The following is a 17590-nucleotide window of genomic DNA, read 5'->3' on the forward strand; positions in this document are numbered from 1 at the left end:
GCAGACTGAGTAGTCTATAATGAACAGAACCCTATTGACTTATGTATGGTTCTGGAGGCTGGGAAGACCAAGATCATGGAGCTGGAGGAACTTCTTGCCACCTCATTGACCTTGGTAGAAGAGCAAAGAGAGAGTGAGAGAAAGAAGTCCCAACAGGAATTTATAACCAGTTTACTCCTGAGATAATGGCTTTAATCCATCCATGACAGCCCTCATGGTAAAGGTGTTATCTTCCAACACTATTAAATTGGAGACTAAGTTTCCAAATTATGCTTTAGGGGGGAACCCATTTATAAGATTTGGATATGTGGTTTATAAAGAGGAAATCATATCAAATGTAGTATAGCTGACACTTGATGGAACTATAAGAGAATACCAGCATTCTGTAGATGGAATTTCAGCCGTGGTTTGAGGCTCAGTATTGGGGTTGAAGTTTTTGCCCAAACTTCACATTTGATTCAGCTTTATCCCACTTAGTGAATCAGAGGTTGCCATTCTGTAGCTAGCGGGGATTTAGACCAAGTCAAATGATTATTTAGTCTCTAGCCTCGTGTTCTGTCATTAACTTCACAGTCAAATCTTTAAATCACTCATGTGACTTCTATGCTTTATATTTCATTTTTTGTCTTTATTCCTCACATTATTGTCACTAGAGAGTATTCCTTACATTTGTTAGGGTTTTGAAAGTTTGCAAAGAAATTTCATATATTTTATCATCTAATTCTAATAACATTCTGCCTAGATAGGTCTCTGACCCTCCATTTAAAAAAGATTTACATAAGCATTAAAAAGCATTAAGGATCTTGGAAGTGTCCTATGTTAAGGTTCATATGGGTTACTTATACAGTTCCTGTTAATGCAATTGTAGACTTTGGGAAGGCATTTGACAGTTTGGGGCCAGACAGGGACCTAAAGTAATGGCAGGAGGAGAGAAAGCCCTCCAGTGGGCAGCCCATTGTGGCCAATGCATACAGGTGGGCAGGAACATCATGCATTCATTATGTTGCAAGAAGGGACTTGCTTAACTGGAGTTAGGTTAATCAGGTCTGAATTTAATTTTTGAGTACCAAAAATCATAGCACTTCACAATATTTATAAAACATTGGAAATCATCTCTTTGAATTCATATGTATAATTTAAAGATATGTTCATATTGGGTTGAATAATGAATTATTTTTTGTATTTATTGCATAGGAAGTTATGCTTATGGTTCATGGAGTGCAGAATATAACCTGGTTTCTTTTATACATGTCTCCATGGTGATTTAATTTTGATTAGATTTTATTATCTTAGAAGGAAAACTGTTGATGAAGATGATATATTTATTCTATTTCTTTATTCTGTTTGAAACCCTACCATGTGACATTTTGAAGAGGATCTTTATTAAAGGAGTAGTGTTTCTGTTAGTTTTTTTTTTTTTTTTTTTTTTTTTGTGCTGGGGTTTGAACCCTGGGGCCATACTCATTCCTGAAGCACAAGCTCTACCACTAAGCTACAGACCCAGATTCAGTGTTATTCTCAACATGTTTATTTTGCTTTCCTTTCACCTGCAAATATTAGCCTAACATTAATATCTCTGATGCAGATGTGATATTAGAAGCTGGATTTTTTCCAGGCTGGTGTCGTGGCGCAGTTGCAGAGCACTTGTCTGGCATGCACAAGGCCCTGCGCTGATCACCAGCACCTCTTCAAATAAGAATAAATAGGTCATGATTTTGAATTAAGAACTGTATGTGCCAGCAAAACTATATTTTGATTAGTTGCTGGAAACAGCTGGTCTAAATGTACTTATCCAGTCTCTGATGCCTCTGGGAAGTCTTGATCCAGGGTATGGATTTCTAAAGTTTATCAATTTCCAAGATGCCTCAAGAGACCATTAGGTAGATAATAGATCAAATGAGATTTGTTTGTGTTTGATATCATTCAAAGAAGTATAGTCAGAAAGCAGATGTATAATTTAGAAAAAATAAAATATTTAAATGTAGAATGGTAGAGTTTTGAAGAAACCCACTAAATAACATCTATTTTTCTTGCCAGAGTTCTGAAACTATTAAGAAATAACAAAAGGTAGTAGAAAGTGAAATACCACTTTTATATTAATAATAGTGATATAGACATAACTTAGTTTGTGGTCAAATGGGAGTGGTAATGAAATGTGAAATTTAGATGTATTTACTCATTTATAGAATGTGTTAGACCACTTCGAAAAACAGGGCCTTTATAAATTTACTTTGCCTTTCTTTCTTTACTTTTTTCTTTCTTCTTTTACTTTTTGCAGTGCTGAGGATTGAACCTGGGGTCTTGCACATGCTAGGCATGTTCTTTCCCACTGATCTACTTCACCAGCCTTATAGCTACACCATACCAGACAACACTTAATATCTACAGGCATTCAGTTTCCAAAGTAGAATAAGAGCCTTGCTAAGCCATTGCATGCCCAGCGTTTCCTTCTCAATATTTACCAATCAAAGGGGAATTACTTCACTGCCCCTAGAGTGGATACAAGTAGAGAGAAGTCAGGGATTATATTAATTGAATTTCATTTTAAAATGGAAAGAAACAGGAGGAGTGGTGGAAGCATTTCTCCTAATATCCAAAGTTATAAACATCCTTTTTACATTCTAAACTCTCTGAAATTAGGACATACCCTAAACCTGTGGCATCTAACTGGCCATTGTCCTTCAGAAAATAATAATGATGCCACAGAATGTGTTGCACCATGATGCTTCAATGTTTCAGTTAATTAACCAATTAAGGATGATTTGATAAAGTAATATGAATTATGGTTTGTATAGGAAAAGCTTCTATTTAAATCTTCTAATAGCACCAAGAAAGAATCAACTTTAAACTTTTTAGAATGCTCATCACCTGCTTGGAACAAAATACTAGAAGATGCAACATGGCATATTTCTTTAAGAAACCCACACTCATGGTGACAAGAATGACACTGTTTAGAACACAAGGACATTGACAACTCTGTGTTATATTTATTTGGAAGAACAAGTCTTTTTTTTTAGTAGCTGTAATGAGCCCAAAACCTATTTTTTAAATTTATTTTTATGTGGATTGACAGTGCCTCGCACATAGTAGGCGAGTGCTCTACCACTGAGCTACAACCCCAGCCCCAAGAACAAGCCTTTGAACATTATATAATTTTGAGAATGCTTTAACCAACCTAGCAATGGTGCATACCTATAATTATGGGTACTCAAGAAGGTAAGGAAGGAATATCACAAGTTTGATACTAGCAGGGCAACTTAGCAAGACCCTGTCTCAAAATAAAATAAAGAGCTAAAAAAAAAAAATGCTGGGAATGTAGCTTAATGATAATGTGTGCCCTGGGTTCAATCCCCGAAAACTGCCTCAAAGGTTTGTTTTTCTGACATTTGCTTATTGAATGTGCACAAGAGAGTAATGGCAAACATATATTTATTTTAAAAGCCAAAGAAGCTTTTCATAAGAAAAAAAAATAAAGATTTTTAAGAAAGCTGTATATAGTTTTCTTAGAAATTTTTTTTTCTAGTAGTACATAAAATAACAATGTATCTGTAATCATTGGGGTCTTAGATCTGATGAAATATGACCAGGTAGGTTTATACAAACCTCTGCTTCAGTCCCTACAACCTGGGACAATTTTGAATGGAACTTCTTCCTTCCCTATGAAGTTTCATGTGCTCACCTAAGATAGGCAGAGTTGACCAGAGACCTAAATTTTAACCTTAACTGGCCATTGTCCTTCAGAAAATAATTATAACCTTGTCGTATTGATTTAAATATTGCATTTATTCTTACTAGGTTCTGTTTTTTTTTTTTCCAAAATCCTAATTCACAGTTTATTCAAGTGAGAAGACTGGGTCAAATTACTTAAGATAATTTTGAAGATATGGACATAAAAGTTTTCAAAGATGGTCTTTAGGACATTGTGATATTCAGGTATACAGACTTGGCTTATTTATTTATAAAAGTTTCAGCACACTAAATATCTCTGTTTTTTTTTTTTTTTTTTTTTTCTGAAAGGGGGTCCTGATGACAACTTAATTGAAGGTGGAGGAACAAAATTTGTCTGCAAACCTGGAGCCAGAAACATTACCGTCATATTCCACCCATTACTAAGGTAAGTAAAGTCCAATGAGAACTTGCTGCAGATCAGCATTTCCATTATTTATGCTGACATACTGAATGCCAATAGTTCAGTGTTGAAAAAAGTCATTAAAAAATATTCCATTTGTTTGGCCCTCACAATCAAAGTTAGTCAATAAAACAGAAAACATCAATTCTAGAAGTAGTCACTTATTCTTGGGAATAGCTATTTCTAAATATTTATTTTGATTTTTTTTCTTTGCTCCCTTTTTCTCACTGTCTGGTCTGTCTCAGGGGTTGGCATACCATGGCCCTCTGCAGACATCCCTCCTGCCACCTGTTTTTATAAAAGCATTTTTATTGATACACATTCGTTCTCATCTGTTCGTGTATTGCTCCTTGCTTCTTTTGAGCTACATTTGTAGAGCTATATTGCAACATAATCCATGTGGCCCACAAAGCCTAAAATATTCACTCTCTGGCTCTTTACGGGAAAAAAATTGCTGACCCATAATCAGTCTTTCTTATTTACATTAATGATTCTTTGTCTTTTGAGAATTGGCAGGTATCTGATGAATATAATTTCAAAAACTGAAAGATATTATAGCAGTTAGATACATGATTTTGAACAGGGTATGGTGGTTCATGCCTATAATTCCAGCTGCTTCAGCTACACCCCAAGACTTATTGTTTGGGACAGTAAGATCACAAGTTTGAGGTCAGCCTCAGCAATCTAGTCAAATTCTATCTCAAAATGAAATTCAGAGAGGACTTTGTAGCTCAGTGATAGAGCACCCTGGGTTTAATCCCCAGAGTGGAAGGGAAAAAAGGAAAGACAAAAAGATAATTTTGTGACTTACGTGAAACTATTGTAAGTCTTAGTTAAGTATAATGCTATGATTATAGGAAAACAACAAAAACAACAATTCATGATGCTTCCATTAAGAAAATTTCTAAGCCCGAAACATCTTTAAAAAGGTACTTTTCAGTGTGATGGTGGCATGGGCAGTTGTTCAATGGATACAAAATTTGTTTTGTTTTGAAAAGTTTTTATTGATGTGTTAGATAACAGTATGTATGCAGTAGTCAACAGTACTTTACTGTATACTTGAAGAAGATTAAGATGGTAAATTTACTATGTTTTTTAAATTAAACTTTTAACTGCTACATGAAAATATAAAAATTGTAATGAGACATTTTGATACATGAATACATTGTGTAATGTCAAAATCATAAACATGTCTGTCTCCTCAGTTATTATTTCTCTAAATCCTTCTACGTTTTTGAAATGTATGATATGTAATTCTACTCTATAGACATGCCGCCAGCAGTAGCACACCAGAACTTCCTTCTCCTCTGTAATTTACTTTCCACCATTGATCAACCTCTCCCATCCTTTCCTCTATGGTATTCTTCCCAGCCCTTAGTATCCACCACTCTACTCTGAGCTTCTACAAGACTGACATTATTTTACTCCACATGAGTAACATTATGCAGTATTTGTCTTTCTGGGCATAGCTCTTTTCCGTTAATACGGATACCTCCAGTTCCATCCATATGCTCACAAATGATAGGATTTCATCCTTTGTATTGCCAAATAGTGTTCCATTGTGTATACGTGCCATACTTTCTTTATCTGTTCATTAGTTGATGAATACAGGGGCTGTATCCATTTCTTGATAGTGCTGCAATGAATTTGGGAATGTAGATGTCTCTACAACATACTAATTTAATTTCTTTAGAAATTCTAATAGTGGAATTCTTGGACCATATGACACTTCTAATTTTAATTTTTTGAAGATTCTCAGTACTGTTCTCTATAAGAGTACTAATGACTTTCCCAACAATGTAAATATAGTAGTTAACACTACTGTACACTTAAAAATATTAAGGTGGTAACTTTAGTGTTACATGTTTGTGATCACAATTTAGAAATGGAATTTTTGGATGTAGATAACTAATATAATTTTATTTGTATGTTTTCTCTGTAAAGAACCATTATATACTTTGCTTTATTTTCATATAAAAGAACAGGAACCTGTGGGTTCACTAAAAGTTAAGTATATTTCATAATAACACATTAACCTTCTAAGATAACTCCTGTAACATTTAAGGCATTTGGAATAACAGTTAAATGAAAGCTACTGAATTGGGCAGTTCAGTACTGGAACTTTCTACTTTCTCATTAAACAAGATAGTGAATTGATACCCTTATGAGTATTTAAAGACAGAGTGCCAGAGAGGCTAGACAAGGGGAAAGACTAGAAAAGGAAATGTCTCTCCCTTCCAGCGAAAACTAGTTGATTTCACTCAAATATTTCAAGGAGGTAATGACGTAAATTTAACCATTGTTTTCCACGAGATTACCTTCCCTTGTTAGTTTTGAATACAAAAACATAAATGTATAAATTAAAATAAGAAATACCACTCTCATACAATGAAAAAATTAATGATATTTAAGAAATCTGTTGTAACAAACATTGTAGCAAGTAAGTTTATTTAAAATTACAGGATTAAGACAATTATGACTTTCTCCATTGGTTTAGTTAATAGAGTGTGTATACACACACACACACACACACATATTTATAATAGATATATTGAACATGCAAAATTTCCCTTAGATGGTGCTGTTTATGTATATTAACTGACTTTGGTAGTTAGTATTTACTCTTTTCTGCAATTACAATTGATTTCTACTTAGTGTTTTTAATTGTTAGGAAAATGAGAAAACACTTTTATCATTGTAGGCATCTTCTAAACTTAATGCCATAATTTACTGCTATAATTTGAATAAATGGAATCCTTATGCTTACATCTGTTTCATGTATAGAAGTAACCCTATGGAGGCTATTTAGTGATGTTGCCAATAACTGTTTTTCAAGAGCTTTTTCTTATAGAACGTTTTTAAAATAAAGTAAGTGAAAAATATTTTATACTGTTTTTCACATTTGAAAGAAGACTGATAGAGTTTAATGTATTATAGTTCTTGACAGTCTTTTTTTAGTGTAATATTTATGTTACTTTGGTAGAGAGTTGTTTTGAGACTTGATAGTATTCCCACTGGTCTACTTATTTGGTTTCTACTTTCATTCAGAATTTTAATTTATTATTGATAATAACTAGAGGAGATTTGTTGCATGATATAAATAGTATATCTTTCATTCTTTCTCTATATATCTCTTGATGGAAATGATAGGTATATCATGTGGCCTGTAAGGTAAGTTAATTCTTTGATCAGGAGATGATGATTATAGACTTTAAATTAGCCCTTGACACAAATTTCAACTTACTTCAACTTACTTCTCAAACCAATTAAAGAATTTCATTATAGAATACTGGGCTTGTGGAATTTCAAACTATAAGGCTTTTAGTATTCTTGTACTTTTTAACTTTAGTTTATATACTTCAGCCTTTGCTTTATTTGGATTTATCACTTCTTAAGTCTAGAATTTAAATTTTTGTAATTAGAAGAATCAATGTGCATTATTATCATAATGTATTTCATTATTGCTTTTATCATTTAAAAGTTTTCTCATTTTTTCTTTTGTCATTCGTTTACTCATTAGCACAAATGTTGATTGATTACTTATACTGTATATTTTCCCTTCTCCAAATTAGTTGTGGACTCCCAACTGAGAACAGTTATTCTTATTTTTGTGCAGTTATTTAAATAAAATTGTGCTGTTATGTGTTGGAATTCTCATTGCTTTTTTTCCATGCTAGTTGAAAGTAAATGTGATTTACCATTCTGTTGTTTAGCAGAAAATCTGGCATAGTAGAAAGGCAATGCAGAAGAATGGAAAAGTGGGTGGGGGAAGAAGAAGACCTGAAATTAAAAATGAAAACCACAACAACGTATCTTGGTTCAAATGGAGGCGACTTCAATTCTGTTTTACTTAGTGTTTTTTTTTTTTTTTTCCAAACTGGACTCTGATTCAAACGAGAGGTCCTAGAAACAAATAGTAAAATGATATTCTTCTCTACAAAGTACTCACTTGGTAGTTTGCATAAGTGGCAAAAATTAAGAAGCCTGAAACACCAGATATTGGAAAGGACACGAGTTAATGGGAAATCTTATGCCTGTGAGAGATTATGAATCACTACAGCCTTTCCCAAAAGAGTTTTGCCACATGTGAAATGACATATCTTGTTACCCTTACTACTACCTCACTCCTAATGCTATTCTTCAATGTGTTTCTGCTTGTATCAGTTGATTCTTATTATTTTCCCATCCCAACCAGCCACACTCTTCTTACACTCTTTTGTAGATTCCCAGCAGTCCTGCAGGATCCCTTCTCTTAACATTATACTACAATGTGCTCAGTCCTGGTAATTTGTAGCTTATTTTTGTTTTGTCCTCATAACCCCCTGCAGTCTCATCATTACACGATTTCATAGGATGCTGGAGGCAAATGAACTCACTTCCAATTTCTTCTTTCCCCTTTAAGTCTGCTGGTTCTTTTACTTGTTTATTTCATGTTTTTATTGCTATTTTCTTTCTGGCCAGTCTCGGTTCTTAGAAGGATGGAATGTAGTATTTTTTTTTTCTTGCTGTACTGTTCGTCTACTAAGACAATGTGTGCAAATAAACCCTTAATGAATTCTTGTGATGACAGTGGTCATCTAATCAATTTTTCTTCCTTTAGGTCCAAATGAAAAGAACTATATTGAAACAGATAAATTTCTAGCCATGCCTAGGTAATTTCTAAAATATTTTGGCATAGATGTGATGACTAATGCCTTTTTTGCCCACCACATGTTTTTCAGCTTTCTGTGGAAACTTTCAAGAGAAATGGGTAGATTGATTTTGATAAGTGGAATTTATTTTATGAGCCTGAAGGAAGATAATATTGAAATTTGATGTTTTTGAGCCTGAATGAAGATAATGTTAAAATTTGGATAGCATATTTCCCTTATTTTGTGTAGGTCCAACTTATATTTAGATGTTTTTGGAAAACTACTATTTCTGAATAATAACATTGTGGTAATTATTCACCATAATCTAGATATAAGTGAACATTTGGCAATGAAGTTCCTTTTATTGATGTATCAACCATAGTTTATCACAATGACACTTTTTAAATTAGTAAAAGTGATCATTTCAGGATAATGATTCCTTGTGGAATTTTGGAGTTGAATGGTCATAATTTAATTTTTTATTTGTTTTTTCATTCATTTTTCATTATTCCCTGAAAACCTAAAATGAGATAAAACATATTGTGCCTTAGATTTGTTATTACAGTTCCTTCATATAGTAAAACATGGTGAGAGCAAAAACGTTTCCTTCATAAATTAAATGCTTATAGCATTGAACTAAAATATGCTTTTTTTTCTTTAATGAGCAAATAAGGTATACTGGTAACGGTGTTTCTAAATGAAAACAAAGTTCTATCTGGCTGCAGTTACATATGAGGTCAGTAGTGCACACCTATAATCCCAGTGACTAGGAGGCTGGGGCAGGAGGGTCTCAAGTTCAAGGGCAGCCTTAGCAACTCAGCAGGCTGCCTTCTGAAAAGCATAAAGTTCTTGGGTTGTACTTCAGTGGTTAAGTGCCCCTGTCTTCAAACCCCCATACCAGGGGGAAAAAATCCTATCCTTGACTCTGTCATATCTACTCCCTCATAAGGGGAATCATTAAAAAAAAAAAAAGGTGCAGGCATTTAATGTAGTCCATCAGGGCTTTAGAAACAGAATTCCAAGTCCTAATTAGCTTGGACATGAGTCACGTAGGAGGACACAGAGTCCAAGGCGTCCTCACTTGGTCCCTTATCTGTGTCTGGGAGGAAGAGAGCTCTTTGATATCTTTTCCTCTTGTCATGGGCACATGAGCCCTTTTGGATCAGGTCCAGCCTCCTGATCTCAGTTGACCTTTATTCTTTTCTACATAAACATTACTTTCTTCACATATGTTAGTTTTTTACATTTAGAACCAATTCAGAAAATTAATGTAGTCAATGAAAGTGTCTTGTGGGATGGATGGGAGTCAACACATTCTAATCTTTGATGTTGGCCAAATCACTTGTGATTCTTCATTTTCCTTATATGTACAGCAAGGAGTTGATTGGCCTGCATGTTGCTTTCTACCTTTCAATTTTTATGATTCCATGACTAGGAAATGCTTTTATAATATTTAGGGATTCTAAAACCCTTACATTTCAAAAGATCAAGTGACAAATGAATTCTACCATGTGTGTTTCTTTCGCTTCTTTGCTTCAACCAGCTTTTATGAATATTTTACTCTTCACAGTAATGAGGACTTTCTTATATGAAATATGCTTCCTGTGAGATAGCTGACGAAAAATTGTTTGCATTTTTTGTTGGGCGTATTTTCAGAGACCACAAGCTGGAGACATGGGGATGATGAGGGATTTCAAAGTTCTGAAAATGTTACTGATGCACACTGTATTAGATGCACATTGAATATTGAATACCTGACCATGAGCATTTTCTCTGTTATCATCAGCCACACTTCATTAACGTCAAGTAATAATTAATGTCTTTCTGGGGAGAACAAAAGTGAAGTACTTACTGGTCAGTGAGGAGTGCACTGGCATCTAGGTCAGTGAAGAGATGTAATTTTCTTCACTTAGAATTTTATTGATAGACAGTATATCTTCTGGTTGGCTGTGTACTTTCTTAAATCAAGCAACAGTAAAGGCAAGAAGTAGTTGTTATTGTATTGTCTGATGTATAGAGAAGAAGAACTTCGTATCAGATAGAGTAGCTACCAGTTGGCAATAGTACAAGGAACCATTTCAAAAACTATGGCCCTTTTATGAAATAGCTTTGAAATTGAAAAATAACTAAATAGAAGGGAGACCAATGGAGTAAAGGAAGAGGATAGGGAAGGTATAAGGGAGGGATGGGGGAATGAAATGGAACACAAATTGTGTTATAAGCACATGTATATGCCACAATGAACGTGTATGTTTATACCGTATTTTTATAATGTTCTAATAAAAACATTTATTAAAAGTTAATTGTAGAAAGAAAAAAAAAAAAAGAAATGCCTGTGATGGTTAGGAGGGAGTAGAAATTAGGAGGACAGGAAGTAGCCGAAGGTAGACATAGAACAAAGAAAGGCTCCAAGAATAATAATGCCATTAACATAGTAAGTTATGTTTCTCCAAAATAATATTCTAGAGTAGATGACAATTATGATTAACTTTACTTCATACTGTTTCTTTTATTAGAGTACTTATAATATCACATTGCCAATGCTGCCAGGTCAAAGGCACATAAAATTAAATTATAATTAAGTAAAAGAAAAAATCACTCACTCACCCAGTAACAAAATCTATTGAGAATTTTGTAGCTAATCTTCAGCTAGTGATTACCAAGTCTCTGCCTCATGGAATTTAGTCTAGTGGGAAAATCACACAATGAAGAAATAAACTAGTACACGTGGAGAAGGTATGGAGTAGTGATAGTTTTATGAAGAACAACAGAGGAAGAAATTTGATAGTGACTATATGGACTGGTGTTGGGGGTAGGGCCACTATTTTAGGATGAACTGGGATGTTCTAAAATACAGCATTTGGTTAGACCTGAAAATGAAGTGAGAGAGGAAGCCGTATGAATAAATGGGGCAGAATGACTTGGCCATAGGAAATGGTAAGTATAAAGGAAGAAGACACACATTTTCAAAGAACAGTGAAAAGACTGATGTGAATAGGGGTGTGGTCTAGAAGGGCTCATGTTGGAGGACATGGGTAGAACTGTACTCAGGGTGGTCTAGATGAAAATGGTCTTCTCTTTGCTTAAACAAGGAAGATATTTGGAGTTACAAGAAATTTTGGCACTTCTTCTCAAATTCCAAGATTGTGATGGCATAGAGAAAGCCTGATAATACTGGCTGTCGGGAGAAATTATTTCATAAGACTTTTTCTTGCTGGATTTGAGATATGCAGGAATCTCTGTTTTTAATGGTGAAGTCATTGTCACTACTCTTTTTATTATAGTGAAAATGCTCCATCCTCTCAAGAACTCTATATCCCAAAATAGAATATATAATTTGATAGAGGCCACTTTGGCATTATTAGCCAATGATATTGAGCAAATATGAGATTAGACTAGCAGAGTGGTTTTTTAAAAATTTTTTATTTGTTCTTTTTAGTTATACATGGCAGTAGAATGTATTTTGACATGTACAAACTTAGAGTATAACTTCCCATTTTTGTGATTGTACATGATGTGGAGTTAATGATATGGAGTTAACAGTGGTTGTGTCTTCATATATAAACATAGAAATGATATGTCTGATTCATTCTACTGTCATTCCCATTTCCATACACCATCCCTCCCCCCTCCAATCTAGTGTACTTCCACTCCTCCCTCCCTGGACCCCACTTATTGTGAGTCAGCATCTGCATATCAGAGAGAACATTCAGCCTTTGGTTTGTCTTTTGGAGATTGACTTATTTCATTTAATATGATAGTCTCCAGTTCCATTCATTTACTGGCAAATGGCATAACTTCATTTATCTTTATGGCTGAGTAATATTCCATTGTGTATGTGTATCACATTTTCTATATCCATTCATATGTTGGAGGGTACCTAGGTTGGTTCCATACCTAGCTATTGTAAATTAGCTAACAGAGTGTTATTAAGAAGTAATCCTATATGGTATTTCAAATGTATGAGTTTTCAAATATATGAGTATAAGTTATTGTTTTCTCCTCGAAAAGGTATGGTATGGCAGGCTGCATTGCAGAAAGCCTGGTTTGTTTTTGATTTTTGTAATAAGCTTTGCAACAAATTTATCAAATGCGTTAGTCTAAACCTGATCTAGCACAAAATGTTTTATCAACATTTTTTTTTTGGCAGTCTTAACTTGATGAAGGAATTTGGAAAGATTGTTTTAGGTCTTCAAAACTCCAAATCTGTATTCCTTAACATTCTAGGTTTCTGCCCTTTTTGATGTTTCCTTTTCCTATCCTTTTTTAACACTGTTTAGTGAAGAGAGAGAACAGAGGTTCAGGTGTAAGTTCAGTGTGACTGGGATACCCACTAGTTCTTTTTTTTTTTTAATTATTTTATTGTTGGTTGTTCAAAACATTACATAGTTCTTAATATACCATATTTTACAGATTGATTCAAGTGGGTTATGAACTCCCATTTTTACCCCGTATACAGATTGCTGTGTCACATCAGTTACATTTCCATTGATTTACAAATTGCCTTTCTAGTGACTGATGTATTCTGCTGTCTATCCCATTCTCCACTGTCCCCCCTCCCCTCCCCTCCCCTCCCCTTCTCTCTCTCCATCCCCTCTACTATAAATCGTTTCTTCCACTTATATAATTTTTCTCCTACTCCTCCTTTCCTCTTATATGTAATTGTGTATAACCCTGAGGCTCACCTTCCAATTCCATGCAATTTCCCTTAACTCTCCCTTTCCCTCCCGCCTATCATCCCTGTTTAATGTTAATCTTCTTCTCCAGCTCTTCGTCTCTACCCTGTCCTTGGTTACTCCCCTTATATCAAAGAAGACATTTGGCATTTGTTTTTTAAGGATTGGCTAGCTTCACTTAGCATTATCTGCTCTAATGCCATCCATTTCCCTCCAAATTCTATGATTTTGTCATTTCTTAATGCAGAGTAATACTCCATTGTGTATAAATGCCACATTTTTTAATCCATTCATCTATTGAAGGGCTTCTAGGTTGGTTCCACAATCTTGCTATCGTGAATTGTGCTGCTATGAACATCGATGTAGCAGTGTCCCTGTAGCATGCTCTTGTTAGGTCTTTAGGGAATAGACCGAGAAGGGGAATAGCTGGGTCAAATGGTGGTTCCATTCCCAGCTTTCCAAGAAATCTCCATACTGCTTTCCAAATTGGCTGCACCATTTTGCAGTCCCACCAACAATGAACAAGTGTACCCATTTCCCTGCATCCACGCCAGCACTTGTTGTTGTTGGACTTCTTAATGGCTACCAATCTTACTGGAGTGAGATGGTATCTTAGGGTGGTTTTGATTTGCATTTCTCTGACTGCTAGCGATGTTGAGCATTTTTTCATGTACTTGTTGATTGATTGTATGTCCTCCTCTGAGAAGTGTCTGTTCAGGTCCTTGGCCCATTTGTTGATTGGGTTATTTGTTATCTTATTATCTAATTTTTTGAGTTCTTTGTATACTCTGGATATTAGGGCTCTATCTGAAGTGTGTGGGGTAAAGATTTGTTCCCAGGATGTAGGCTCCCTGTTTATCTCTCTTATTGTTTCTTTTGTTGAGAGAAAACTTTTTAGTTTGAGTAAGTCCCATTTGTTGATTCTGGTTGTTAACTCTTGCGCTATGGGTGTCCTATTGAGGAATTTGGAGCCTGACCCCACAGTATGTAGATCATAGCCGACTTTTTCTTCTATCAGACGCCGTGTCTCTGATTTAATATCGAGCTCCTTGATCCATTTTGAGTTAACTTTTGTGCATGGCGAGAGAAAGGGATTCAGTTTCATTTTGATGCAAGTGGATTCCCACTAGTTCTTAAGCAGTATGTTGTAGGAGCGCTTACTAAATATTTTGTTATATGATATGCATAAAATATGAAGAAAAATAATTTGTCTTTAGCAATGACATTAAAATAGATTAGTCTGTCTTTCAGACCTAAAGATAGTACAGTAGTTCCCCTTCATCCACAAGAGACACGTTCAAGACACTCAGTGGATGCCTGAAACCACAAATAGTACTCAACCCTAAATATACTATTTTTCCTATGATACACATCTATGATAAGGTTTAATTTATAAGCTATGTGGAGCAATGATTGACAACAACTGCTAATAAAATGGAATAACTACTTCAGTATAATGTAATGAAAGTATGTAGAACCTATGAATTATTTACCATTAAATGAAATTTACCATATATTTTTGGAATACTGTTGACTGTGGGTAACTGAATCCATTGAAATGGAAACTACAGATAAGAGTAACTACTCTAGAGTCCTTTTATATCTGTTTTTCCTTTATTGTAAATAACTAAGAAGTATGTCATAGGATAAAATATAGAATTATAAGTATGTTTTTAGAAATTTACTATTTTACAGCTTTGATCCTAAATTACTACTCTTTGTAACTTAGAATAATTTCTTTTGTACTGATTTGTTAGAAACTAAGATACTTTTTCCTTTTACATTTTTCTCTCTCTTATTACTACTGCATTTGAAAGCCAGTGGTTGAATGAAGTATCTTTTGCCTTGTTCTTTCATGAATCATGGAAGCGTCTTCCAACATTATAAAACCTTTGTGATAGAAGAAACTCTGCCTTTTACTTCATTTCTGTTGATTTTTTTTTCACTTTTATTTAGACAGTAGATAGTAGCCCTTGGATCATTCCTTGATATTTTGTGTGTGTGTCTTTGAAAGAAAGATTTAGTTTGAATACTTACATTAAACTTAAATATCAAAATTTGAAATAAGTCTTTCTTAGTTCCTTTCTTAGTATTTTTATCTTTGAGAAATACAGAGGAGTTCTCCTTCCTATGTCAGTTTGATGTGTGCATTGATGTATTAGAATGTTTTCCTTAGTATTCACAGGTAGGTGATTTTTTTATACAGGTACATGTTTGTTCTTAATGAGCTAAAGCTTATATAGACATTTTGAAAGATGTTGGTGATTAGATAGTCTAGCAAATAACATTGTGGATCATACATTATTCATGCATGGAAGGAAATGTGGCCACCTTGTTGAATTTTTATGAAACACAACCTTTATTTTTTTCCTGTTCTCAGACTTATGACAAATATTGCTATGTTTTCAGACAGTCTGACTTACAAGGCCTGTGAAGCTTTGATTGGTGGTATATTTAGATTCCAAAGTTCACATTTATGTAACTGCTTTCAAATTTATATTACCAATGTTAGATGCTTTTATTCTTCAAACTAACTTTTGGAGATTATATAAGTTTTTTTTTCTAGTCCTTTTTTCACATTGGATTATCAAAAAGTGTTTTAAGATATAGCTAAACATTGATTGTGACTAACATATTCTTGAGGGAAGTTGAAAGACAGTCAAGGCTCTAACCCACTTATATATGCACATTTCAACAATCTCAAAAGAAGTTAAGACATGTCTGCCTGGTTAGCAGAAAAGTATAGGTCATTTCTTATGAGAAATGATAAGAAAATTGGAAATGTTCATGAAGCTTTGACGATTTGGTGTCTATTTCCATATATATAAAAGCTCTTATTTAAAAGAGATAAAACAGGTTTTTTTTCCCTTTGTTGCTTCATAAACCTGGATTAGAACTAATTGAATGTTAAAGAAATGTGATTCTACATAATGAGACTATGTGCTAAATGATGATAATTTTCTAATGAATATGGCAACAGAAATAGGATACCTTTCCTTGGACGGCAGTACTCTTCCTGAGATGCTTAATTAACCAGAAGCTGAGTTCAGGTTGCAGTTACCTGGATGCTGAGCTGTCAGGTCTACATTCTTTCATGCTATGAGTGTGCAACTTCAAAGCTATAGATAGATCTATTTCTTTCAGTCTTATTTTCTCAGGTTACTTTTTTGGCTTCATGTTAATACTGGTGATTATCCTTGGCAGCAACAAGAAATTATAGTTGCCTGTTTGGACTGCTTTTGTTTTGCACTTTCTTCTTCCTGATGTGTACCAAGAAGGAAACTCATGCCATGACTCAATCTGGAGCACTTATTAGAGAAACTCCACCTCCACCACCACGTAGCTCTGTTCTCTTTCTTTTTGCCCTCTCTACTCCTGTTTTGTATTCTTCCCCTGTGCCAGTAACTAGTTCATATAACTTAACTTTTTCAGTGACCCTCAAAGGCAAAAAGAAATCTGCCTTTCTTTTGCTGTAAAATCTAAAAATGGGCCCAAAGTGTACTTTAAATAAACCTAAAATCATCATGATTTTACTGCTGTGACTTTGACCTAGATTTTAGCAGATATTTTAGATAGAGGTTTTCTTAACTTTTTCAATTAAATTTCATCACTATCAATTAACATTATTGGAGATTTACATATAAGAGACAGTAGAAAAGATTATTTTCAGTACAAAAATGCTTACATGGTTGGTTACTGCTCTTTATGTATTCTGAACATGTATTTATCTTTTGGACTGCAGTAACCAAAATATGCTTATGCAGCATTCAATGAAATATATTTATGTCCAGCCACAGGCCCATTTACATCTGATTTTGAAATCTAAATTGATAATGTAATTTGGTATCAAAAATAATATAGGCATACCCAGAGGAAAATATACAGTTTCTCCCTTTAATAACTTATACTCCTTTGGATATTGGATATGCATTATATCTCCATACAGTTTGTAAAATTATTTTACCATTCCCTTTGCTCCTCAGAGCTCAGACACACACACATTCCTGTTTATTTTGTTCTCTTGTTTCTGCCTTGTAGACTTTATTAATATGTCTTAGACTTTATTACTATGGCTTCTGTATACTGTCAAGACTCTTCCTTGATTGTTTTGAAGTTTTTGACCTTGATTAACTGTTTGAACATTTAATCATTAA

At 34.2% G+C, this 17590-nt stretch overlaps 1 protein-coding gene across 1 annotated transcript in view; it reads left to right on the top strand.

The window, feature by feature from the left end:
* EXOC4 (exocyst complex component 4) overlaps positions 1-17590 on the top strand; it is an 816673-nt gene that overhangs the window by 388628 nt on the left and 410455 nt on the right. Inside the window, exon 10 of the mRNA XM_081287653.1 lies at positions 4018-4114. Within this exon, the coding sequence (XP_081143779.1) occupies positions 4018-4114 (97 nt within the window). The remainder of the gene's footprint in view (positions 1-4017; positions 4115-17590) is intronic.

The sequence above is a fragment of the Spermophilus citellus genome (genome assembly GCF_964194105.1).
Source record: "Spermophilus citellus genome assembly, chromosome: 3".
NCBI lineage: Eukaryota > Metazoa > Chordata > Mammalia > Rodentia > Sciuridae > Spermophilus > Spermophilus citellus.